The sequence below is a fragment of the Botryllus schlosseri genome, chromosome 16 (genome assembly GCF_051294905.1).
Source record: "Botryllus schlosseri isolate E-star chromosome 16, Bs_hap1, whole genome shotgun sequence".
Lineage (NCBI taxonomy): Eukaryota > Metazoa > Chordata > Ascidiacea > Stolidobranchia > Styelidae > Botryllus > Botryllus schlosseri.
The window spans coordinates 13,716,686-13,743,971 of record NC_137251.1 but is presented as its reverse complement, the minus strand read 5'-3'; the positions used below and the strand labels follow the sequence as shown (position 1 = coordinate 13,743,971).

The window sequence follows — 27,286 nt, the reverse complement described above, 5'->3', positions numbered from 1 at the left end:
GCGAAACAAGATCCCCCCAAAAAATTTCAAATCTGAACAACCCTAGTGTGCATGCCGTGCCTATAGGCCCGGGTGGGTGTCTGATTTTGAAGACTACTTCAAGTCGTTTCGACGCCCTCCTATCTTTTCATTATATCGAAGTCTTGTGGTGTTTTGAGTCGATGAAAATTCTTAATAAACTGAACTCAGGGCTAAGGTGATAACATATACACACCATTTCAAAGATACCGTGCGATCCACGGGTCTCACGCTCCTGTGTAAAACCAAACTATGAATACATACAGTCATTTGTAAGGAAGATATAATATAACGTCTCATCGCAATGAAACCATTACATATCATCTTGTGTACAAAATAAAATGCATGTTATAATAAGGCGGCAGCAAGAAATATAAAACCTTCTGATCTTGTACCAGAATTTGGGTTCAAGGATGGAGACGACGTGAGAGAGGTCGTCAACTATTTGTCCACAGACAGTTTTATTGAACGGAGTTGCAACGAAAAATATAATACCAGATGCAGCGATACTTATTGACTCCGCAGATCGTGCACGGCGGCTATAACGATGTGAGCATATAGAAATGTAATTAACTCCCAGCAAAATTATAAGGCCAGAGTGAATATTTCAAAATTAAGCAATAACACAAAAGCCACTTGCAAATACAGTGTTACAAATATGTGCAGATTTCGAGGCATCAAGGATAATGTTTCAACTTGTACGATTGCGTATTCATACATCTGGCACGGTAATGCGGCAGGCAGAATGATGTCAGATAAACAAAATCGTTAGGATTGCTGGGTACATTCAGGGCTGTATAACTCTTTATTTCACTCTGTGACGCTCTGACAGCCAAACACGTTTCAGTCACACCTAGTGACACAAATGACAGTTGTATAAGCAAGTTACCGAGACATGATTCCATCAATTAATTCATGATGCAAAAAGAGAGAAAATCCAAATCGGCTGGGCATGGGTGCTCCATGACATCAATTTCAAGAGCAACACCAAACAACGTACTTCATCAATTTATTCGAAGGTTGCTGTTAGCTCACAATACAAGGCGTGTGAGTGAATAAACACATGAAGACATCACATCATTGAAGTATTAATTGCAAGCAACGACGAGATATATATGCAATTGCAAATTTTCTAATACAACACTTTATACAGAAACTTTAGTCACTCACACTGTCCTATAGAGACAATATAAAAATGACTGCAACATTATACGATAGCATTTTAAAAACACGTACAAGCAGATGTACTAAATACAAAGTGCGAGATAGAATGGGATTATAAGGATTGAAACATTATACACAATAAAGCACAAGGTAAAAAATAAGCAAGAGTTGTGTATTCACAAAGCTCTTCCGCATTCAGTGACACAGGTAGGTAACAAACGTGGTAAGGATTGACATTGTTATTATCGAGGCTGCCGCAGCCGTAGCCCCGCCATCAGGACAACCGTGGAAATCGCTCCCGAACGTCTTACATAAATTCTCCGAACCAGGTGGCGCGTACATCCTGACCGATGTGAGCTCTAAAAATATCCACAAACCGATGGTCAATAGTAGTTACATTCATAGTACAGTTCAGACTAGATAATACTAATAGTCGAATGAGACAAATTAAAGCGAAATGGCAGTAATTTAATTTTAATCTAATTTGTGAAATCAGCAGGGCTCATTATCGAGTTTGATAGCAACAAAGAGCAACAGTACCATCAATACACAATATAGAAGATAACAAAACGTTACCAAAATGCTGACTGTATTGTTAATATATGTGGATACTGGATAGTAGCCTACCTGGCTGGTAATAATCTAAGGCGCGAATCATTTGTGGCTGGATTTCGCCGACTTTCATGAATCGTTCCATGTAGAATTCAAAGCACAAGTCTTCGTTTTCAGAAAGCTGGAAAAGAAGGACAGTTTTATGGGGTCGGGCACAATGATTTGAGCGATCAAATCTGAATCGAGTATCAATTCCAATGAGTAAGGGAGACGTGATTTTTTTCGAGTACTGAAACAATATGCTCTATGCCACTGAGAGTTAATTTATCAACGGAAATTATAGTTTCGAGAGTATTTTCCATTATGGAAGCCTTCAAATCTCGCTTATTGGTCTATTACACCACACGAAATATTAGAAAGCTACAACTTACATTTAGGAAATGCTGAGAGCTAAGTGGGGAAGCCACATATGCCAGTTTCACCGATCAAGATGCGCGACGCTTCACCACTAGTCTATCTTGTCGGTCGAATATATACGAGAGTAAGCTATGAATCTTACCTCATCAAAATATCCCGTGATCTCGTCACCGACAAGTTCCACCATCTTGGCATTCTTATTTTGATCGGAAGCATCTTTATTGTTTACCGAATATCCGCTCGGTAAAGTGACAGCGACTACAAACATTCCAGTTTTGGCAATTGGCTTCTTTGCCTCTTTGTTTATCCTGATTGAATAGAACATCGGTATTACATTACATTACTGATCAGCTTAAATCAGAGGCCAGAGCTAATTATATTATATTATACATGATGTACAATAATGTCTCAAACAAAAATACAAAGACCGCGGTGTCCTACCTCGAACATATTTTCAGTTTGACTTTATCAAATCCGTCGACTGCCGAAATTTCGGGATCGACCACAAACGGCTCGTTGGCTGGGTCTGCCCTGGGCAGATTATATCTGTAGGATACTTGCACGTCGGCCAAGCCCTCTCCGTCACTTTCCACGGTGACCACGCCAGCGCGCGGAGGCAGCTGAAAAATGAAATCTTCGACAGTGCGTTCAGTTTCCTTTCAAAATTGTGTGAACGTCAACATCATAACCCAGAAGGCTGCGTCACACAGCAAAAATTCTTTTTTTTTAAGAACTTTTGCCTACTTGGCATCACTCAATAATGTTGACATGATTTTAGACCATTTCCATTTTCTACATTTTTCAACGCAAAACTAAGCTGAAAACACTTACTTACACTTACTAGGGCCAAAGCCATAATTCAGTAGCGATTAAAGGTAGACTTGAATTGGAGCCCTATTACAAATATTCAACGATTTGGAATCAACTGAAAACCAGGTGTCACGAAAAACAGACCAATAAGGGAACTGCCGGACATCAAAAAATCAATCGTGTACGTGTCCAACCTCCACAGATTGCAGCACGATCGCATTCTCTTTCGTAACGGACAGGGTAGCGTTGAGACCCGCCTCAGCCGAATGCATGACTTTAACAGTAAGATCTCCCGGCCTGTTGGAATACAATCCAGCAAATACGGACAAGGCTTGAATTGCCATCACCGTGTCCTGCAAAGTATCAAATAATTGTAAGGACGCGTTTCATAAACTTTTGCCGATCTCGTACCGCTAATTTGCTTACCGCCACACCCATGAATGACTCATTTTGCCCAAATCAACCAGCATATAAAAGTTATTGGCTCATTACTATACCCCAACACCACCAATGAACAGCAAGAAAACACTAGTTACTGTGATAGATGCAGCTGAATCTGCTGAAGAAATAATACCAAAGCGAAATTGTTGCACAGCTGAGGTAATTTTACATCGTGAATTTAAGTAGGTAACTGTCTGCTTCGCATATTATACCGGTGGCGTCGTATTTGGTGATAAGACTGGCGAAATCATTCCTACTTGCTGACGAGTACCCCTGACGAGTATCAGCCGAAAATATTCAGGTTTATTTCGATATGAATATGTTACAAATTCTTCGAGTGCCACTTAAAATGTTCGAGAACCACTAAATTATAGAAAAAAAAATGAAAAATTACAGATCACACACCTGCGTAGACCGGTATCCTCCCAAACTGCTTCGTTGCTTGATAATCCATCTGACGACGGGCTTAGCCTGGTCCTGTTTACCGATACCAATGAGAGCCAGCAGAGCGTAGGACGTCATTTCTATGTCTGATGCCGAGGCATCTGTCTCGTAGCAATAGCCGGGCTCTGATTCTCCTTGGCATACTTTCGATTCGTCAGCCCAGTATCTCATGTTACCTTGGTGTAAAATGTAATGGGTGAAAATATTTATTGGGTAGGCTAGTAAAGAGTATCATCAGCTCACGAAAACAATATTTAGGGTTGTCAAGGCAAGTCGAGCTTTTGCGGCTAACACACGGCAAAATTGAATTTAAATAGAGACGAATTACTATTAGAGGTCGACCGATTATTGACATGGCCGATTATCGAGGCCGATATTTAGAGCTTTCCCGATTATCGATATCGGCCCGATATTTTATATTAAAAAAAAATTCAAAAATTTCGAAAATTCAATGCTCCGTGTTCTCAATCTCAAGAAATCGACGACGCAAAGGGCGATATATGACAGAGTTACCCTTGCAGGACGAGTTTAGCTGGGTGAGCAAGCGGAGAAACTAATGTTCCTGCATTACAATCTACCTTTTCTGGGCTGATCTGCAATTCTGTATCATATTTTGCTTTTTGGGTTATCCCAAATTTCATCGAATGCGCACAATTAAGCAACAATTCTTTTCAATTTCAGTTTTCTCGTTTATTGTTCAGCTTCTGTGGCATGTACAAGTGCCATCTTGCCTAATATATAATATTTTTGGTGAAATTGTTCTCTGCTCCTTCCATATTAATATCGGCATATGATATCGGTATCGGCCTTGTGGGTGAGCCGATATATCGGTATCGGCCTGCAAAAATCAATATCGGTCGACCTCAATTACTAAAGCCTTTCAGTGACAGCATAAAGGGAATTGTGATTTTTTAATCTTATTGCTGAAGTTACCCAAGACATTGCCTAACTATCAACACCAACTGACGGTTACGAAGTTGTTTGGCATCATTCCGTGCATAATCTGTAACCCATACAATTTGGCCGTAAATTCTATTTATATTCCCAGCAAAATATGGTTTGGTGGTAATGTAGCATACTTCGCACCCTAAAATATCGCCAAGTTTTACCATTTTGGCTTTGAAAGTATATAAATTGCTACCCTGCTGGTGACCTTTGCCGGTGTGGTGGAGATTACATTGTAACACTGTTACGCATAACACAGTAATAATTTGCAGTCAAAACTGACCAGCTGTTTTGGCGGAGTCTTCCAATTTGGTGACGACTTCAGCAGCGACGCTGCTTCCAGAGAGGACAAGGGCATACGCAATCACTGACGCGGCATAAACTTCGTCAATGACGCCAAGCTTCGATTCTAGATAGCGTCTCGCATTGTCAATGGCGTTCGCAACATTCTGAAAATACCACAAAATAACCCAGACGCCTTTAGAGTCAATATAACTGAGTACTGACAGACAACACAGAAGACTTATATTCAGTGGTCAGATAATATTGTTTGTCACAAATGTAAAATCTTTCATGTTCTGTAACAAAAAGTCTGTGACAGTAACCAGGTTCGCTCATGTCATAAAATTTCAAGAGATGGTTTAGATATAACCTATGCATACCGGCTGAATCCGGCCACTGCTGGTATTGACCGGAGGACAGTATGGAAAGCATTTCGAAACGTGGCGAATTCTAATTTATTTCAAGGCAATAAAATTAATTTCAAACAACAGCAAGTACTACAAAAATGATAAAACCATGTCATACACAGCAAATTACACACACATCGATCGAAAACATCTTTAACAAACGTTATGAACATGTAGTAACATACTTCCTCTCCAGTTTTATATCCGCCTTCCGTCAGAGCTATCAGCACGTAAGCAGTCATGGTCTCAGCGCTGCTAACACCGCCCTGGAAAATGAGACGAGACATTTTCAATTCACCACCGAGTCAAGTCCCGAGTTCAAGTCACCAATCAACGGGGCGAGTACGAATCATTGCGTTGAGGCTCGAGTTCGAGTTCAAGTCATAGTGTCCGCTGTTCATTAACAAGCTCAAGTCAGGTTCAACAACCCTGTGAAACTCTTGGGTGATATCATAGACCTTACGACCCATATTATACTCATTCTGCTCATTTTTCACATGTCAATTCAAACAAAATAAAGACAATTTCTAGGCTTATTCTTCGAGTTTCCTGATACATGATACACTTGAATCAAGTTGTATAGAACGTGTCGATTCATACAACTTGGTCGAGTCAACTCAGCAAGAAATTGTGAACCAAGTCTGAGTCGAGTCATAGCAAACCTTGGTATGCAAGTATGCAAAATATATGCGAGTTCTCCTAAAAAGTGCAAGTAATTCACTACTGACTACCTCTGCTATTTTTGAATCCATGACTTTATGCTTGTGGCCTCTGGCCATTACCCGAACGACAAATCATCAATGTCAACAGCGGAGCCTTATTCAGTACCTGCATATCTTTATGCCTGACGGGCCCGCTTTCACGAAAACTGCCGTCCTTCTGCTGGGTGCTCAGCAAGAACTCGACGGCGGGGTCGATCTTTTCCTCGTGCGCAAAGTCGCTATTTAATGCTCTCGCGGCTATAAAGCTCTTCACGACGAAAGCAGTGAGCCATGTGCTGCCTTTGGAATCGCTCATCCCGAAAGCGCTGAACGAACCGTCGTCGCGTTGGTACCTGTCAATAAAATCCATCGTATGATAAAATTCACAGCGTTATATTGTGTCAATCTTGATAATAGGCAAAAAAATATAAAATTCGCAGTGAAAACCCCAAAATATTGAAAACATTTCATACAGTCTCCACTGCTCGGTGGTTAGAGCCGTGTGTTTTAAACCTTGAGAATCTGCCGACTAGTCACAAGGGGTCCATGTTTAAAGTACAACCGTAAAACCATAACATCCTTGATAACATCTGTCCTTGTAAACGACACGTAGCCATTGATGATGGCTGAACTGAATGAAATGAAAATCACTAGTAACATCACTTATGCGAATAGCTCAACCTTAATTCATTCTGGTATCCAGCGTTGATGTGACGTGTCGACTTCACTTCCACCTCGCCTTCCAGCAGGCCCACCTTCTGTAAGTAGAGGCTGATGAAGACGTCCGGGGCGAAACTGAGCATGGTCTGTTCGCCGCAACCGGTCGGCAATTTCAGCAAGTTTCCCAGGTTGTTCCACGAATTTCCCATCACACTGCCTAGAAAGTAGCGAGCGAAAATAGCATTATTATAACACGAAGAGTGCAAAATCGGAGTTGTGTGGATCTCTCCTAGTGTCAAGAGCGCTACCGATATCAAAATTCTGTATCGATAGTGCCAGCATTTCCTGCGCATATCAATACGCGACATATTTCGACTAAAACTTCAAATTGGTGGCAGAGATTTGATAAGAATACCGAATGTAAACTGCCTTTATTCACTATAAAATTCGAGTAGGAAGCTAGTAGGCTACTTCAAATCCAACAGGTGTTTATTGCAGAAGTGAAAACAGGACTTTTCAGCATTAGATTGAGAAGTGAACTCCTACGGTCCTCGTAAATCAATCCAACAGTACTGAAGACCCTCATCTTGAACAGTTGTAGGAGTGATGATATCAGTGAACAAGCCAATGAATATCGACCCAAGTTGCCAGTTGGGATTACAGTTGTTATTCATGTTATGATATTTATACACAAGATATAATTTGTGGTGAATATAAGAATGGAATACAAGAAATTTTCCGCCCTATAGAATACGCAAACAATTGAAATTCACATGACATGCATCTAGCGTACAAGCAGACAATGTAGCAACTAGCCAATCTATGAATCTACGAACAGTATCATTCAAAATGCATATGGATGATCATATTTATGATCAGTCCGTTCCAACACAAGAGTTCGAGCTGTTCGTAACCTATTTCCTTTCAATACACAGCCATTGTCCGTGTGTACATTAAGCAATTTTTACTTTCAAAATGATTGTTCTGGCTACTCCATGAACATTTTGTTTGAAGTTCACATTTTTTCATCGGTTTTAATTGCTCAATATTTATGGACCGATGTCAAGTGAATACGTAGGAATATCTCACCGGAAATCGATAACTTCCCGTAAACGGAACCTTCGACAATACCAGGAGGGATTTCCACGTCGAATGTCGTGACGATAGTCGTGTCGTTGACACTTCTTTCGATAACAGCACTTTGCGATAAGTCCCTCTGAATACCAGCAGGCTATAGAGAAAATGAGCGCAGTTTTAACAACCTTTACAAATATTTCCAACACGGAAGAACAAAATAAATACACCAACAGCAGTGGTTCTCAACCGCAGAACCATGGCAGCTTTCCTGCCGGATCGCCAATTACCTTACACTTTTAAATCTCAATTGCAAAATGCAAGAACTTGGATGCTTGTCGTTTGATTAGAGAAAATAAACATCATGTCTTACATCGTTTTAGAAATCTGCATAGTGTTATAATATAGAGTTCGTGGTCTAATTTGGACTCAGCGTACCCCACAATGCAGCAAGTGTTGTACGAAACTATTTAAAGGTAGTCTACAACTTATTTCGGACCAGTTACATTTCGATGGTACAATTTAGTGGTATAATAGAAGTTTACAAAGAGTGAACAATCAAATTCAAGTTAGCTGTTTCTAACAGGACTTCGCTTTTGAGTAAAATTCAATACAACCACATGTAACATGAGAAGGCAGCGCCAAATTTCTTATTTAATCCAAGTTTCCAATATTTGCTTTCGAGTTGAATATAATTTGCCGTAATTACATTTTAGGTTGATATTGATTTTTGAAGGTTCACTTGTCCGCAAAACTTATTTTGAAACGTTACCAGTGCAAATTGAATAACAATATTCAATATATTTTAACATAAATATGTTATTCATTTGTATACTGAAATTATGTGCCTCCTAGAAGAGACTATTCAGTTACCAGTCTCGAAGCTAACGAGGTTGAGAACCACTTATATATACACTCATACTGACTAGCACACTCAATATTTTCAGTATTTGGGTACCTTGACGGGCAGGGTTCTTTCGATTGCATCCGTTGCAAGCTCCGAAATAGCCGTCAATTTGATAATGGCTGTCCCGGGTTTCAAAAATCTGATGGTGAAGATCTCTGTTTTCCCGTCCTGGCTGGGAACCGTGATGGCGCGGTCGGGGCCTTCGACGCTGGTGTCGTTTCCGTTCATGAGTATTTCATACCACTCGCTATCTTCCAACTTAAGCACGGCCTGCGTGGAAAGAGATCTTCTATATCAGTATTTTACATACGGCACTGTTTGGAAAACTCAAAACCAAATGTGGATTGCAGCGAGGCACTTTTAGACTTCTTCCACTTTTACTTGAACAGTTTCTTTGGCAAAACTACATAGATGATCTTAATTGCACGATTTATTCATATTGAAATACACCCGAATATTCTGGGCAGACACTCATCAGGGGTAATCGTCAGTAACTAGTGGAGAATTGGAAAGAACATTGTACATCAACAGTCGCATCACGAAATACAATGTCACTGGTGTGAAATTTCGACTAATCGAGGCAAAGATATCGCTCAAGCTTCAAGGTGAATTTTCTACAAGCGTGATGCGGGTGTTCTATTAAAACTAGGGGCTGTTATTTCTTGATTTTGAACAGTACAAATAGATTTCTGACGAGTTCACATCAGTGTTACGATTGAAATTCTCACGCAAAGCATGTGAAACTGCCAATGAGCTTGGGCAACTGAATATCTTTCCCAGAATTGTACATTTTCGTAATGCTTTTATTCACCCAAACTACTTCCTCACTCAAGTTGTTTTCACATTATTTTCTAGTTCTAATTGAAGTACATTTGGCGCGCCTTGCAAATTGCTACTTCCGCTTCTATTCAAGTAGAAATTTAGGGCGTTGCTTCTATTCCTACTAACATTTTTGGTCAAACTTTGTCACGTCCAATCAGAAACCGACAATTAGGAAATGTAAGATATTTGGCGGAACAACTGACTGAGTCACGAATGTGTGAATCTGAGAGGTGTTACCTATGTATTTCATTTCCTGTCATGTTTTAAGATATTCCACTGACTTCGTGTTATTTATTATTACCAAGTTAACTACCAAGATATATACTACTGTTGTAGACATTGTGATTTGGCACAACCTTAAGATTATTTGTAAATTGTACTGGGCCCTGATGAGTGAAACACCAGCTAGTAGTACGCTTCTGTTCACATGATGGACAAATTCAGTAATATCCAATGACTGTTATATATGCATTAAGTAATTCTATTTTTCCTATAATAGCCACGTGAAACAGTTTCTGTATTATGGTAACTTGATATAATTTAGTTATAAAACGACCTTTACTACTAGTAAAATGTAAAAACATTCAAATATCACCTCCAAATCCGTAGACAAAAAGTTATACACGGTGGCCCGCATACTCAGCACTTCCATGCTGACCATTGTCGGCGGCAGCGTCAGCGATATGAAGAAATCCCGAGTGGCAACGATCTGACCAATGCACAATGTATCTTTCAAGATTTCATATAAATTTTAAAAACTAGGTACCTGCACGTCAGGATCAAGCACGCCAAGGCCGGCGCTATGCGACACTACAAAAGCGCTTATCTCCCACGTAGTTGTTGTGTCTGGGAGCATTAGCGAATACGTCTTCTTCCCATCGCTTCTACAATGTAGCATACCGTTACAGATACATGCAGTAGCGGGACGCTGAAATTCCTTGCGTATAGTGATTGAATATTCACCTACAAGTTTTAACACAAGCAGTTTCTATTGAATGAATACTATGCATGTATTCAGAGTGACAGACCGGTTTTGACAAAGTGATTTCACCTGTACCCCCTATTGATAAACACCTTTTCATCCCAAGCCAATATTTGAAATGTGCTACTGTGCATTAAGGGTCTTCAAAAATGACCTTTTGTCTCAAATCGTTCTGGCTACGTGATAAAATTGTTAGGTTACTTAATTTAAGCCTACACACCAAATTTGGTTCGATTCCAACCAGTAGCCGCATTGCTAAAGGAGAAGAAAGTTTCTATTCACTATATAAAAATACACAAAAAATTGGAAAATTTTCTGTTCACCCCATGAAAGTGTTAGGTTGTGTATAGAAACGATGTTCACCAAATTTGGTTCAATTCCAACCAGTGGAAGCGGAGTTATTGCAGTCAAAAAATTTGGATTTGAATAAAATAGTATTTACGGTGGGCACCACTATATAAAATAATTAATGAATTGGTCACCGTAAATACTATTTTATTCATAATCCAACTTTTTCGACGGCAACAACTCCGCTTCCACTGGTTGGAATTGAACCAAATTTGGTGAACATCGTTTCTATGAACAACCTAACACTTTCATGGGGTGAACAGAAAATTATCAAATTTTTTGTTATTTATTTATATACAATAAATAGAAACTTTCTTCTCCTGTAGCAATGCGGCTACTGATTGGAATCGAACCAGTAGCCAGTACGATTTGAGAAAAAAAGTCATTTTCGAAGACCCCTACTGTGCATGTATCGTATTAACATGATTTCCATTTTCTTACTATAATTGTAGGCTAAAGTGAAAGTTTCGTTGACTTCACCAATTCTTTCTGACTGTTTAACTCAATTTTATGAGTACTACAATTTTTGTAGTGTCTTGCATCGAAAATCATAATAATAATGGTGACTACATATTTTCATGCTACAACTGCTCTGTGTGTGGTATTGCGCGATATTGCTCGAAGAATCTCATATCAGGAATTCAATAACTCTTGCAAACAATCAAGGCTGGTTGGTATCACATTGTCATGCCGCAGGAATACGGCTCGCAGCCACAAGCTGGAATCGCGAATTTCAAACGTCAACACTCGATATAAAAACAGATATTAATCAACTTATCAGTACAAACTCTACGTGAAAATTACCCGGCGACGGCTTCGTCCCAAATCCAGGTTTCCGGAAAGTTTTTGCGTACTTTCGGAGCGCTTTGTACGGTGATCAGGCCTTTGTTGAAAATCTGGAATAACCACATTGCAAAACTCGTGCCCATGTAGCGTCTGTGACAAAACTCACGGCACTTTCACCGGCGGAGTCGGCCATCGGCATGATTTCATTGAACATAATCTCCGGATAGTCATCTAAATCGAAAGAAAAGGTGCTGGCTCGTGGAAATCATAACCGAATAGGTGAAAGGTTGTCTGACTGTCTGCTACAGTGTTTCGCAAACTTTTTTACACGACTCACTGGCCCGCAAACTAGGTCTCGAATGCACGCCTAACGCCCTCCTACTCCCGACATAAACTTTTTTGGTTCATTGCACAGTCACTCATTGTCGAGCACCCATTTTGTTTTGATCGCTGCATCATCCTCGTTGTTGTAGTAGTACACTTTGGTGTAAAGAGAGCTATTAATTCACGGATATTCTCTAACACTTTGCCTTAGTCTACAGGACGACGTTCGCTCTCACCGTCTCCTTCTCTTAACGCCCCCTAATCACCCGATTTGCAGTTAGCGCCCCTTTGAGATCACAAACGCCCCCGGGGGGTGCGGGCAACCAATTTGGGAACCAGTGATGTACAAGAAAAAAATTAAAGTATATTCGACTGAACAAATGCTAGCCAGCGTTTGAGATTACCAGAATATCAGATTTCATATATACCGGTATAAATTTAGTCCATGATAGGCTATATACCCTGCAGCAACACCGGACTCTACAAATGTGCATGCCTCATTTTGACATGTTCTGCTATATTGAAATTTGGAGGTAAAGGTGAGTGTTTGATTGATGGAGTGCCCAGGTCCGTTTGACCCTTTGCTACCTTTTTATTATGGCGTCTTCAATTGCTAAAAACATCTTAAGCGATGGAATCCATCTAAATTGGTATCTAGCATCGTTCACGAGACAATTTATTGAATCATGAATGACAGTTCACTGAGACTCAACGTACACGAACGGTTTCATGTGCAACAATTTGTTCATCGTTACCATCAACGCACGTTCGCGCAACATTCTGCCAAGTGAACATGCAAAGATTCAAACTGATGTGCTAGCAGGACACAGCTATTCCGAATACGTTAAAGCCAGCAAGATGGACAATGGACAGTATAAAGTTGGGATAGGCTGATCCAAATGAATGGCCACGGTAGGTTATTGGCATGTGAAAAAGACAGCTGGCAGCAATAATTTGAAACCGCAAGGGATACCTATGACACCATGGCCTAAAATTTGCGTTATATTTGCGACATGAAGTGCTATCAGTAACTTCAGTGTGAGAGTAGATCAAGGTTTGACATCTAAGTTTATATAATTGATCTATTTTCTATGGCCATTAGCAAGATGCTAGTTTGTTGTCCAGATCCTAAGGAGATCCTACCTAAATACAATAAATAATTATGATAATGGCACGGGAAGACTTACCAATCATTTCTTGACTCAGAAACGTAGCGGCATCAGTGAATACAAGGAATCCAGACTCCTGAAGTAACGTTTGCATAAGTCAAAAGAACAAAGGCAAACTCTCGCAGATTTTCATTGAGATGTGGGGGGCCAAAAATGTTCTCACCTTCAGAATTTGCTTTGCGTTGCTACCGTCGGGTCGCCAGTAATAGCAGAACGCGCATGACTGTGTCGCAGCTATCCCGTATTGCTTAATATCTTCCAGAACCTATCGTAAAAACATATTAATTGAATGATATACTCATATTGAAATGAATATCACCAACGCGATTGTTGATATACAATGGTCTTTCCAACTCTCTGCTAGTTACTAATGATTACCCCTGACGAATGTCAGCCGAAAACAAGCAGGTTAATTTAAATATATTACTAATACGATTGTTGATACACAATGTCCTTTACAATACTAGTTGTTGACAATTACCAGCCGAAAGTATTCGGGTTCATTCCAATATGAATACGTTATTCAATTGTATATTGAAGTTTCGTACCTCCAAGAGTCTTTTCAAATAATGAATGAAATAGTGTCAAAAACATAAACATTGATCGAAAAATACTTGAAATTTGGATTCCCAATTTTTGCAAACTACTATAACTGCCCATAATTCTCATGCAACGATGACATATGTTTGAAAATATCTACCGATTAATATTATTTGATCCCTATGCTGTTTCTGAACGTTAGCAGTTCCCCATGTGTAGCAGTTACATGATTTCCTGTAAATACCTTCTCACTAGTTATATCGTTCCCCTCTTTCTGAAGAATCACACTCCTGTCGATGGCCCGCAAAGCAATGGAAGATCCGGCAGTGGTTTGAACGGTGATTGAGATAGGAGCACCCGTTTCTGCACGATTTACGTTTGGTGACAGAGACACCTGTCGTGGCGAAGACAGAAAGTTTGAGTAAAATCGACATCCATTCATTTAGCGAATCTACTAAACATAAAAATGGAACACGGCTTGAAAAGGAGACTAGAGGTTACTTTTGTTCAGTTAATGACTCAATATCATGAACAAATGCAGATAGAAATTGAATTATATTGAATAAAGGCAAATTTTATTATAAATTTACTTATATGTATTGGCGATAAATTCGGTGATGCTAATGTTGATATACTGTGTTCTTTTAAATTCCCTGCTTCCCTTCAGTGTGATCTGAAAATATCTCATAATTTCAATGTGTATATATATATTCAATTATATATTGAAGTTTTGTACCTCCAAGTCTATATAAATAGTGAGAATTTCCTAATTAAACAATTTACTCTATTTTCACTTTATTTATTAAAAATTAGATTGGATCGAAGTAAAGTGAAGAATGCTCGAATTATTTACACTTTTGGAATTGGCCACCCAATACAGTTCATCAATTTAAGTGCCACTGTGATTGTCGGTATATGGGAAGAACAACCTTGCAGGTAGGTACGCATCAAACAACATGTACCAAGCGTTATTCGATCGTGCACATTAGATTTACAGAAAAATGCTACCATAACTGATCTACGGTTGCCAGAACGCAATCAGGCAGTGGCTATGAACTCTGCCATCGGAAAGCATTTAGCTGAGAATTCTACTTGTGCTAAAAACTATAACGACGACAGATTTTCTCTATTGGGTAGTGTGGGCTATAGGCCTGTACTTCGTGTTGTATTCGTTCCCAGGACATCACAATTGGATATATGCAATGTAGTGCCCCCGAAGAGTGTCAGCTAGAAAAGCTTCGGGTTTAAGTATATTTGTTATGAATATACTACCACAATGATAGAAAATAGGAGAAACCAGCTTGATTCATTTAAACCTACTGATCTCAAAGTGAAATTACCGTGTTCGCCATCGTGCTTTCAACGTTAAGCACAATGTTGTCGGCTACTATTTCTCCTTCGGCCGCCATGAAGGAGAAAACAATAGCCACTGTCGGGGCCATTTCTCTTGTCACCGTAAACTGGTATCGGAACTTGAACACGTCTTCGTCAGACTCATAGGTAGCGGGAGTGTAGGATTCTTGCCTGACGATGATTCCACGCGACAACATCTGCAAAGAATAGAACTCTGCTCATTATTATGAAAGCTATGGCCGTTGATATGCGCGGAGGTCGTCAAGCAGTCGTTGTGGGTACTCCAGTACTGGCCCATGCAGTGCCACAAATTTCAACTCAAATAGAAGCAAAGAATTGGTTTTCAAAGCATACCAAAACTTTTTCAATTAAAGGACAAAAGATTCCAGAATTACCGACAAAGTTTGAAGTAGATCGACACGAGATGTTGCATATCTTTAATAGTCTGTCGCTGATTGCAGTCTTCAAAATTGCAAGATTTACGACTACCACAAAAATGACTAACGGTAATGAAAACAGGTTGAATTTTCAACTGCAGTGTACAGTTTTTATGGCAGATTCACTTGTGAAACATATGTGAATACTTGTACAATACATTTGTTAGTTTTGGTTTAGAAACGGTTGATGTAGGAATGGTGGTACACTCTAAAAATGTAACTACAGAAGTTGAAATAACAGTTCCCTGAAAGTACGAGTGTACAACCGGAAGTGCTAGCTCATTAATCAGCTGGACGTGAAGTCTATATAATAAATATCTTTCAAATTACAAGCACTATTCTATCAGTTGGGTCTAGTAATTCTGATTCATCAAAACACCAGCCTCAAATTTTTTTTTCAAAAGATGGAAAATTTAATTTAAAACACATCTAATAAGAAGGGAAGTAGAAGTGCTATCGAAAAATGGGTTCAAGCTGGGCAAGTATAGAAGCCAATACAAACACTTTTGTGACTGCATATCGCAATGTTAAACTCAGCTGGGCACTAATCGGAGCAGTAAATTACAACAATACCATGACAGAGTATGTCCCATTGCTCCGACTCGACAGAACATCCAATTCAGTCCTCTCACCAGGCTTCAACGTATTTTCAGCTGTCGACAACTGGATGTAGGTGTTGGACGGCGAATCGTAACGTTTGACACTCCAATACAGCTGTTGTTCTTCAGAATCACTCTAAAAACGCATGCAGGCCACATTTATTTTAGAACTCCAGCACTCCTGATTTCAGTTTAAACGTTTGTTGAAATTTCACGAGGCCAACAAACTACCACCGAACATATAATATGGCTTAGATTTAACAAATCTTTTAGACAAATCAATTCGGGTAATACATTTGCCAATTTTTTCAAATAATAAAGGATTATGTTTGTAAGGTTCACTGTAATGTCCAATTTCAGTTGCGTTTTTGTATGTACTGCTTCCAATATAGTTGGAGAGCTAAGAAGGCAATAGTAGCCTATGTCTAACTAATGAAGGGCCCTCATTGCTCTATTGGTCTAATCTCTCTAATAGGTAATCTTAGCTTTACATCTGCGTCAAAATATGTTGCTTTCAAGTGCTGAGTAAACTTTTCACCAAAACGTAGTGTTGTAGAAGTGAGAAAAGCTGACTAAGCATCTTAGGACAACTCCGCATCGCTTCGCTCACCACGGTTTTTCGCGGGGCCTAGCAGCCCCTTCGGCGCCGGCTCGCTCGAGGCCGACGCCGCCGAGGGAACCGACCTAGAGGCGTTCGGTCTCGGTCCCTCTCGGAAGGCGGGCCCCGACGGCGGCCGTCCCCGGCCCGCCGTCGAACGCCCGCCCTTCTCTGTCACGACGGTCTCGTTCACGACGAGCGGCGCCCAAGCGCGGGGCGCCGCGACGCCGAGTCCTCGCGGACACGGCGCCAGATCGAAAAGCAACGGGGCCTCGCACCCACCAACACAACGATAATGATCCTTCCGCAGGTTCACCTACGGAAACCTTGTTACGACTTTTACTTCCTCTAAACGATCAAGTTCGGTCGTCTTCCCGGCGCACCGCCGCGCCCGTCGCCGGGCACGGGAAGATAGGCGGTCGGTCGTACTTACTGAGAAGCTCAAGTCGTCGAATCTACTATTGTTAACTCTTGTCGACATCACAATGTATCCGTCTTCATCTACATCAACATCAATGTATCCCTGCACTGCTCGGTATGATGGAGAATAGTAGCTGTGAAACAGAGACATTGCGCAGAGGATGAGACACAAGTCTGAGGGCCACTATCAATTTTCAAGACTACCAGATCGACCAAATGTGCGAGTGCCTTGATACAAGGGAGATCCCCGCCGATAATTAACACGTTTCAGAACAGAAAACACAGTTACTGTTATTATTATCTCTGAATTAAATAACGTGCACAAGATCGTAGACTAGCTGTGAGATCTACTTTTCAATGTAATCGAGGTTGATTGGGATTTTCAACTACAAAATAGATATCGGACCAAACCGGATACCTATAGGTATACTTGATCCTCATATCAATTCCTTGTCTTTGCTGTTGCGTGATTCCGCTTCCATCGTGCTGGGTGATCCTCAGCTAAAAGGTAATTATTCAACGCCGATATAATATAGATGCAGTAGTGGAACATGAGCAAACATCAAAAGACAGTTCGGTAAGCTACAATACCGAGAAGGCCTAAGTATCCACGGAGGTTATGTTAAACCCATGTCCAACAGTATTACATATGGATAAGATTTCATTTGTAGTGCCTAGGGGCTATGGCAAATGGCAGTACCATTATATAGACTATAGAGCACCTTATCAAAATGATCTACGTTCTCTGCGTCGTGAGAACACCTTTTACAGCTACGATGCGAACTATGTCATTCCCTGGTCGTCACATGCCTCAAACGAGCAACAACATGCGATTAATCAGGTAATTAACTTGGCATCCAGTCACACTCATGTTGCTAATCAGACCAATAGCCGATAGCCAGCAACAATAAAATGAACAGCCTCAGTTTTCAGGATGTTTTCGATATGCCTTTTGTTGCATAATTGAATCAAACTATCACTAGCCATTCAGGTTTAAAACTAGTCAAATACATGTACACAATTGAATGTCTGTTCCGATTATGGCGCGGATAAATGGTATACAACGGTATGTAATTTGTTACATGATCATTGAGCTACACTTAAGCTCATGCACAAGCGTTGATGTCGCATTGCCATAACAGAGTCGTAGTTATGGAATAATACATACGTAGGCAGTATAGACAAATCCAGGCTTAGCAGTGCTCGGGCCACTTATTTTCTCAGTCTTCAACGGATATTTGACCAAATCCATGTAACTTGTGTCTGAAGAGAAAATATGGGGCTTTACGCTTGGTGCTACCTACATATGAGCTAATTGAGCTTGTCACACAATTTAGCATGGTACACTGACATGCGAAACAATTTTGTAAATGAGTATTGCGTGGCATGGATTTCATCATTGATTTGTCATCATATGTAGACTTAATTTGGTCCTGAGTAACAGTGGCTATTTGTGAATGCAAATTCGCACCATTTTTACTCATGTAATAGTTGGTCGACATGTTTTAGGTGTGTGCAAAGCCGTGCAATTAAAATGAACCAAACATCCCAACATAACGAATCGCTAATCACAATTTTATCATCAGGGTTGTGTCAAGTGAAATTGTAGACACGTGTAAGCTAACACCTGAAATCAGGGCTTGTAGTCATAAAAATATGTCATGATTGTACTTGTACAGAAAAAATATGTCCTGAAAGTAGTAGAAAGCATACCCACATATTGCTGTTATACAATATTCGTCAAAACGTTTAAAGCTATTTTCTAGATAAAATAGTTTTAATCAGACATTCTCCTGGCATTAATCAGCATAATCCTGGATGAGCAAGGCACATTACCTATTCCTGTCAACATGATAACTAATATTAATGAATTATTCTCAATTGTGGGATCCATTGTAGAAATTGTTACACCGTAAAGTTGTAATTGTATTGGTCAAATATTGTGTAATAGTGTTCCACTTTCGAAAAGCTGTGGCTTACACCCTTGATAGCAGGATAAGCTACAGGGTGCTGCACGCCTGTACTATATTGTAGAAATGAGTGTATGGAAATCAAACATATAGCGCACCATTTAGTTCAATTTGAGAATTTTTGTCCGTAACCTTCACAATAACCTTAATTTGTGTTGGATAGTAACGGTCTGCATGCCATTCCAGCTTTCTCTTGATTTCATCTATCGGCACATTGAAGTCAGCTTCACCGTTGAAGTCCTGAGACGCATAATATTGGAGATTTCAAAATTAGAACACCAATGCGTACACGGTTGTTAACTAACGATGGCGTCATACATTTCTACAGTGATTCACAACCTTTACGAGGAATCAATTCACAACCAATAGAACTGGTGGTAGCACGTAAATGGCTTTGAAATACATACAGCAAAATGCGTGGAATCACATGACAAGCGTTTTTCAATAAAATGTTAATATTGAAATAAACCCGAATATTTTCAGCTGACACTAATCAGGTTAATCGTCAGCAGTTAGTAGTAAATTCAAAAGAACTCAAAGACCAAGAATCACATCACCAAATATCATCACACGTTTTTAGGTCTAATGAATTTCAGATTTAACCAAGCTACACACCAAATGACTGACATACATAACATTGGTAATATATATATCAGGATTGCAATATTGAAAGTTGACAATATGTTTTCACGAAACTATCCATCTAAAACTACGAGTTAAACAACGCTGAAGAACTTTAAGGTCTGTCTTTTGCGGTTCATTGATCACAAATAGGCCTAGTGGTTATAGTTTCTAGCACTAGCATGACAGGAATTATTACTTGAAACCTGTGCTGGTCGCATGAGTGAATCAGGTAATGCTTCAAGAGTTTTGATCTTTAATAGTCCTACGAATGGCGAATAGAATACTATCAAAAATTCAAAGTTAAACCTATATTGACTCTGCATATCTCTTACATAAAATCAAAGTTGGAAGTGAAAAAAGGTGTGTGTCGCTGTAGTGAATTAAGAAAAGTAACAACAGGATTAACTCACACTAAACTCCCGATCAAGAGTATTCGTCTTTTCCTGGTAGGGCCACGACGTACTATAATCGTAGTAACTAACTTGCAGACGTAACGAGGCAACTCCTTTAACAGGTTCGCCAAACGTGAATCTGGATACAGATGACCATCATCAGCCGCTACTCAAAGCAGACCAAGAATAGGGGTGAAAGAAGTTTACTTTGCCGAAATTTTTCCCGACAATTCCTGAGATCCGGCGTGCAAAAATTTCTGATTTGGGCTGAAATCCACCTCAAATTTTGGAAGTTCATACTCGTCCACTGTAACTGTTGTGACTTTGCTATTTCCCTGCAAAGCAACAAAAATAGCATTGAAACAACATAATCACGGTCTAAAAAGTGTGTGCCAATAAGTCACAGACATAGAAATCATTGAAGTTCGACTTGGTAAAAGTAGCAATTAGGTAGGTAAGCCATACAAAGAAAGCAGTAACAATATACTCAAGCCATGACAAAATATAATGGTACCAAGAGTATACGACGTGATTAGCGCGACAGACGAAATAGAAAATGCGTGAAACAATTTGTCCAACAACACGTTCCACGTGAATGAAAACAGCAATGAATAATGCACTGGCTCCGAAAAACAAATTGAGAATTTAGTAGTGCTGACATTCCAGCCTGGTTACCTCACACTCAAAAGCAATTTTCCATGTCCCAAGAGTCGAGTAACGTCCAAGTGTGAATTCAGAGCCAACAATACCATTCACAAGGACTGCGTTCTTCTTTTGTAAAATTATATTGTCGTCAGGATCGGACAGCTTGTAGAAGACAGTCCCGTTATACGGCAGAAGGTTCGGATCCGTGATAACAGCTCGAAATTTAACTAGGAAGAAAATATACCGGCATACCACATTACAGCCAAAGTGTGAACCAATGATGTCTCTTAGTGTTACTTATTCGTGATATGTTTATGAAGTATCCATCATCATCATGGCAGGAAGTCAATGCACAATGAAACACACATAATTTGATTGCTGATTGATAACAAATATACTCTTACTTGTCTGAGATGGTTTGTATATTCCTTTATCAGTTTGAACGAATATCGAGAGAGATTTGTGTTCGTACATGAGTTGATCAGTGGAATTTCTGATGACCGTCTCATTGGTTACAACATCCACTCCGACAATGGACAATTCAAAGTCATTAGTCCCGTCATATCCGATCGGTATCTGAGAATGGTGCAATAAACCAACTGAATAGAAAAAGTCACAATTAGATTAGATAGGTTTAGTGTTGAAGTTTTAGGAAGCAAATTTTTCAAGATAGAATTGCGTGAAAGATTGTAAAATAATACCTGTTCACTGAATGTCACTAGCTTCGATTCACCTGAAAAAATAATCATTACACTTTTACAATCCCCATCAGACATCAACATTACACAGAGCTGTAAAAACAACCCAAATACCCTTACGTGACAAAATACATATCATAGCCTTTTTTGCTTCTATAAATACACGGTTTTATTTCCTGCATAGCCTACTAATGATACAGTTCAATATTCAACAATTTAGTAATGTTAAATTTACCTGCCACTAAGCTTGTTCTGGTTTGAATATCAATTTCTTTTCCAGGAGTGCTAAGAGATGCGGTGATTGTGACAGGGTTTGGATTTCTTAGAAGTTCTGCAACGAATTGAATTGGGAATCCAGCTCGAATATTCTTTGGAAAAGTCACGACATAGGTCCTGTAACAAGTAGAAACAAAATTGAATGACAACTATATAATCAGCTTTATCTACTTTTTGTCAATACATTAAGCTTATAATAGCTCGTACAAATCTCAATAGGTCACATAATTTGGATCAAGTCAGCGTACTTGTTTAGCATGTTTCCTGCATTTGTTACATTGTTCACGTATTTAGCCTACATCTTATTCATTGCAATGAAGAAAATACTTGTCAACGAGAAAATGTTTCGGATTGGTAAAGGCATTTCAACGGATTCTGATAATTTGAAGCAGCTGCATATCAGGAAATTAGCTCCGTTTCCTTAAATCGACCAATAAAGCAATTACCGGTGTCACAAATACGAGCAATGATGATTAAGAGTTCAAAACAGCACATATGAACATTTCGCTACATAGAACTGCAAAGATTTGAGCTCTTTACGATACGATATAGCATGTTATAACTGCGGCATACGATCAGTGCTCAGTCCTGCATCCGACTATCCTCATTTAGAAGAATCTAAATATGTCAACTCTTTAACAAACTCGTTTAATGAGAATCAAATTCTAATTTACCGTCTCATTGGTGTCAAGCATTGGTGCGTGCGCACACAAGATAAAAAAATATGATAAATAGGCCTATGTGTTTAGTAGAACGTATTGATGCTATCAGATCAAACTGACGACCCATTTAGATGTACAAATGTTCAACACTAACTAGACCTGGTAATCAGTACGGTACCGTAATCATTAATCAGACAAAGCGACGCTATCTCGTTAGAGACGTTGATTTTGACGCAGAGTGCACTTCTTTTCTAAATTGAATTGTATTTGCACCCATACCCATTACCCACCCACTTGTCACACTCCCGTGATCAAAATATGCCTTGAGTGATTTATGTGCCAGTCTTTTACATTGGAGTTCGAAATTGGACAGTGCGTTATTGTCTATGCCTGTGAATTGCAATTCGTTCCTGAGCATTCATGACTTTGCAGTAACATGCAGGAACGCAGCCGCAAATGAAGAAACAACTGTTACGATGCAGGCTAATCAATGCAATGGCAGAACTCCATCGTGCTGTATGTTTGAGACGAATTACTGATGGGATACGCATTCACTTTCATTATCATCTGCTTGATACACCAGTCCCGAATTGATGCGCAATGTAACTTGATGGTGCGTTTAGTTCAATTCGTCACTCACACGACGCATGTACGGCGTTGAATTACATTGTCTAATGTTGATGCAACACCGGATTCTCAGCGGCGCATATTCTGATTTACTTTGATTAGTTTACATGGGAACTTTCTATATTACAATACAGTTGATCGCCGCTGGACAGACTGGTAACAAAGCGCGCCAACATCGAATTCCAACTGATTACGCATTTGGCAAAAAATGGGTTTATTGATAGGGTTATAAACTCATATTGCTCTTGCTTCGGTTACACATCACTATCACGAAACTCGACCGTACATCTTGATAGTAATAGGTGCACTGTGCAGGGCCGGTCAGGGATATCTAAAAATTTCGCAAACGGTTAAAAAGCGATGGCGCACGAATTCGAGTAACCTCGACACCACAGAGATCTCACGAGTGTTGTGGGGCATATTTAAAACATCTTTTAGCTGCATAGTTCGAATACGTTGGCTTTCTGAAGCAATTGTCTTATTTTCACCAATTCCATCTTCACTTGAGACCACAAACGGTAAATTCTCAATAAAAGTACAGTAGGTCGAGAAGTATCGTAAAAGTTTTCCAAGATGCAAGTACAATCTAATCAATCTAACCTTTCCAAGAAACGTCAAAATTATTTTAAACGTAAATTGCAAACAGGTGCTTTGAATAAGTGATGTCGGAGTAGAGTTATAGATTTCGAATTACTCTTTCTAGTTTGCTTATTCTCGGTTGGTAGTGGCTAGGATACTTACGGTTCTTGTGTAGATCCAAGACTACATAGAACACCCAGCAGCAGAAGAGCAGCAAGATTTCTTGACATATTTCGAAGTAGTTCAGTAACTACTACAATAATTATTTAAGTTTTATTGATGAATAGAACGATAGTGTAATTTCTCAATTTCATCATACACACAAATATTTAAATATATGAACAAATGAAAAATATTATATGGTTATACTTGAGTGAGTGAATGAATCAAACCTAAAACATGTACGGTTGTATTTGGATGGATAAAGCCAAGTTATAAGAAAATAGAAAGGAAAACAAAACCAATCAATGCCGGTAATCGACAAACATACAATCAATTATTCAATATAGCTCATGTCACAACACAGAGCTACCAGGGCCAGAGTAGGCCTATACATGGAGAAAATCCATGATATGCGTCTTTACACCTTCTATAGGCAATACATATATTATGGGGAGTAAAATGTGGTACCGATTCGGGTATGAATTCCAGATTGATATCAATAAATTTCTGGGGAAACAGGGTACGATATCCAGTTCAGTACGATACCACATATCTCCTCAAACAGATGTGGCGTGGGCCTTGGGTAGCTATATGGTCGGCAAAGTTTCTCACATACTTATATAGTGCTCTCACATACTTATATCTATGCTAGAAAAAACTGAGATTTGGAAAAACTGAGTCTGGGTTTATCACCAGAAGCGAACTGCAATTTTCATGGGATGCCGTGAAAAGAATGTGAACTGAACTGAAGATGATACAGAGTACATCAATATAAAATTGAATATTTGTATTGAATTTGAAGGTCTGTACCTCCAAGGCTCCAACCATAACCAAGAGTTGGTCGTCCTTCAAATACTTTATGAAACGCGGGGCTTATTCATAATGGCGACGACGATAAATCAGAATCACTCCCGATAATTCAGAGAACTGACGCGACAAACACGCAGGTAAAAGCTAAAATACGCACTACGCAGTCATAGCTCAGGCATAACGCACAAGCATCGAATAACAAGCCACTGTCACTGACCGACGATTATGATCTGTTTTGTTTTGATTCTTCTTCTAAACAAAATACGTGACCGGGTGAATCATAAATGTATATTCAGGTATCACTGCAGCCTCCGGTTTAGAAATCAAATGATTATTAAATCTCAACAATATATTTGCATATTTATATCAGCAAAATATGACGGAAACAATAAGAAGGAACTCATTGGAATCTGCATTTGTGAATATGCTCAAAATCCATGTAATTCAGCTTCAAGCTGTAGCCTGGCTATGTGCATGTGCATGTGCATTGTGCAATGTGCAATGTGCATGTGCTTGTGCCTAATTACGCGCCTTGCTACTGGCACTGCCAAAAGGCTAATGTGACAATGCGCTGCTGATCTTTTCACTGTTGAGGCTCATTCACAAATATCCACTTTCTACCACTGCGTCGGCGCCATCCAAGCAGGCGGCGCGGGTTCGATTACCCCGTCGGATGTTTTTCTGGGCTCCTTGTCCCCCGTGTCGTTGTTCTTAAAACGACAAAGAAGTCTAGAAAAAAAGACCTAATAAAGAAAGAAAATTAGGAAGAAATAACTTCTCAAAAGGACCTACGAATAAAGAATGTAACATCGAAGATGACTGTGACATTGGACACTGGCTCGACGTGGATGCCAGTTCAAGAGAGAAAGAGAGAGAGAGAGAGAGAGAGAGAGATGGTGTTCTTTTTCGCCTGCACCATCGAGGTGCTTTGACGACGGAGATGCGATACGGCCTCTACAGTAAGGTCATCTAGTCTGCACCCCCGTTTTTTCTCCTCCATGCTATCCGTGATTGCCGAGCGCCTATCGGGATAGCCGCGGATACCAGTTTTCGAGTCGATCTTTGGTCTGACCCGGCCGGGGATCGAACCCCCGACCTACCGATCGAGAAGCCGGACGCACAACCATTACAATATCTCGCTCGGTATGGTCGTTCGGGGTCCCCCTATCTGTTCATTACATCGCATTGTGTGTCTTAGAGGTGGTCAAAGTAGTCAATAATGCTACTCAAGTAGAAGTAGAAGTAGCGACGAAAATATCTACTTAAGTACGAGTAAAAGTACTTCTTCAATAAAGCCACCTAAAACTACTTGAAGTAGAAGTAGAATTGACTGACTTTAAATCTACTCAAGTAAGTAAGTAGTTTTGAAAAACAGTCTTAATTCGTTCGCATGGACAGTCAAAAGCTGCGAATTGAGCTATAGGCGGACGGTGCAGAGACCGAACTTGATTCATATTGATGTAGGCCCAGCTATCCCAGGTGTCAATTTTCGACAGAATAAGCATACTTTCGCATCATGGGATGCAAATTATAGTATTGATATGAAAATGCGGTACTAACCCTTTGTTTACTAGAAGACCGCGTTTTAGAGAATATCATGGCATCGCCCTACCCCCATGTTTTAAGGCCCCAAGTTCAGGCGAAGGGCAATACGTAAAAGTTGTATCGGATACGGTTTCATCACATTGCGCGATTAGTATACGTTAAACAAATATTGTGGACCGTAAAAGTTTTGTTTAGTGTAGCTTTATTTTCGGAAAATAGAGGCATTACTGCACTTGCTTTCATGCTTCAACATGTATGTTGTGCAGACAAAAGAACTGAAAATAATTAGAACTCAAAGTATGATACTCGCAATTGAAAGTGAAATACAAATGACACTTCTAAAAAGCAGAAAATATATTTCATGTCTTTTGCCATAAAGCTTCAAAGGTGATCTGCTATAACCGGTGTAAAGTTTAAAAAAAGCTGGATTTTCCAGATTAGGAAGACACACGTAATGGGCTGCTAGATTTACGATATGATAGGTAATTGCTAGATTGCGAAACGGTAGTTTCAAACGTTAGGGCGGGCCATATTTACGGCGATGAAATATTTGATATGGGCGACAAATGCGGTGTGAGCGGAACCAAGCAATCCGGTACCTAAATTATATTCACTGATACTTTCGTGTAAACATATTTGTCACTTCATTACTGTGCGCAAGTCTAACAAAATTGCTGGGCTTTACTTGACTTTTATGAATATTTAATATTGGTACTCCGTGAAAACAGGCCCGAAATTCCTCAAGCTATCTTTCGTATTGGGGGATTATAAACTACTTCTTCTTGACAAACCGAAAATAGCGAAAAGTAACTAAGTGGATCACAAAATATTACGAAGTAGAAGTAGAGAAAATCAGATCTACTTGAGTAAGTACAAGAAGTAGAGGATAACTACTTGAGTACTTCCAAAAAGTAGAAGTACTTCGTTATTGACCACCTCTGCTTGTATATATCGCATTGTACATTATGTGTGTGTCTTGGACAGATGAAAATATAATCTGTCTATTGATTATAATTGTTGGTTCCATTACACCCTAGAGAAAATTTACAGATGTTTGCTGTTGGTCGAACAATATATAAGAAATCAGCAACAGCGC

At 39.6% G+C, this 27,286-nt stretch overlaps 1 protein-coding gene across 1 annotated transcript; it reads right to left on the bottom strand.

The window, feature by feature from the left end:
* Positions 1-284: 284 nt before the first annotated feature.
* LOC145459174 (CD109 antigen-like) lies at positions 285-23,926 on the bottom strand. The gene is made up of 32 exons (XM_080337807.1): positions 23,836-23,926; positions 21,765-21,922; positions 21,533-21,564; positions 21,236-21,407; positions 20,862-21,058; positions 20,394-20,521; positions 20,205-20,325; positions 19,269-19,410; positions 18,369-18,463; positions 17,619-17,701; positions 17,214-17,334; positions 16,157-16,318; positions 15,134-15,343; positions 14,038-14,187; positions 13,417-13,518; positions 13,272-13,329; positions 11,927-11,991; positions 11,779-11,870; positions 10,411-10,528; positions 10,240-10,353; positions 8,874-9,092; positions 7,931-8,072; positions 6,863-7,058; positions 6,309-6,534; positions 5,666-5,746; positions 5,075-5,240; positions 3,808-4,022; positions 3,156-3,314; positions 2,593-2,771; positions 2,294-2,459; positions 1,810-1,915; positions 285-1,541 (listed from the first exon to the last, which is right to left on the bottom strand). Exons 1-32 carry the CDS (start codon positions 23,901-23,903, stop codon positions 1,378-1,380), a joined length of 4,407 nt encoding a protein of 1,468 aa, XP_080193933.1. The 5' UTR covers positions 23,904-23,926; the 3' UTR covers positions 285-1,377.
* Positions 23,927-27,286: the final 3,360 nt, after the last annotated feature.

Bases quoted from the DNA above. Each gene is read 5' to 3' on its own strand.
- LOC145459174 (XM_080337807.1), bottom strand. From the start codon at position 23,903: ATGTCAAGAAATCTTGCTGCTCTTCTGCTGCTGGGTGTTCTATGTAGT. The intron at 14,188-15,133 runs GTAATTTCACTT...TCGCCACGACAG, and splicing joins AAAGCACGATGGCGAACACG to GTGTCTCTGTCACCAAACGT. The intron at 10,354-10,410 runs GTACCTAGTTTT...TGCATTGGTCAG, and splicing joins TGCTTGATCCTGACGTGCAG to ATCGTTGCCACTCGGGATTT.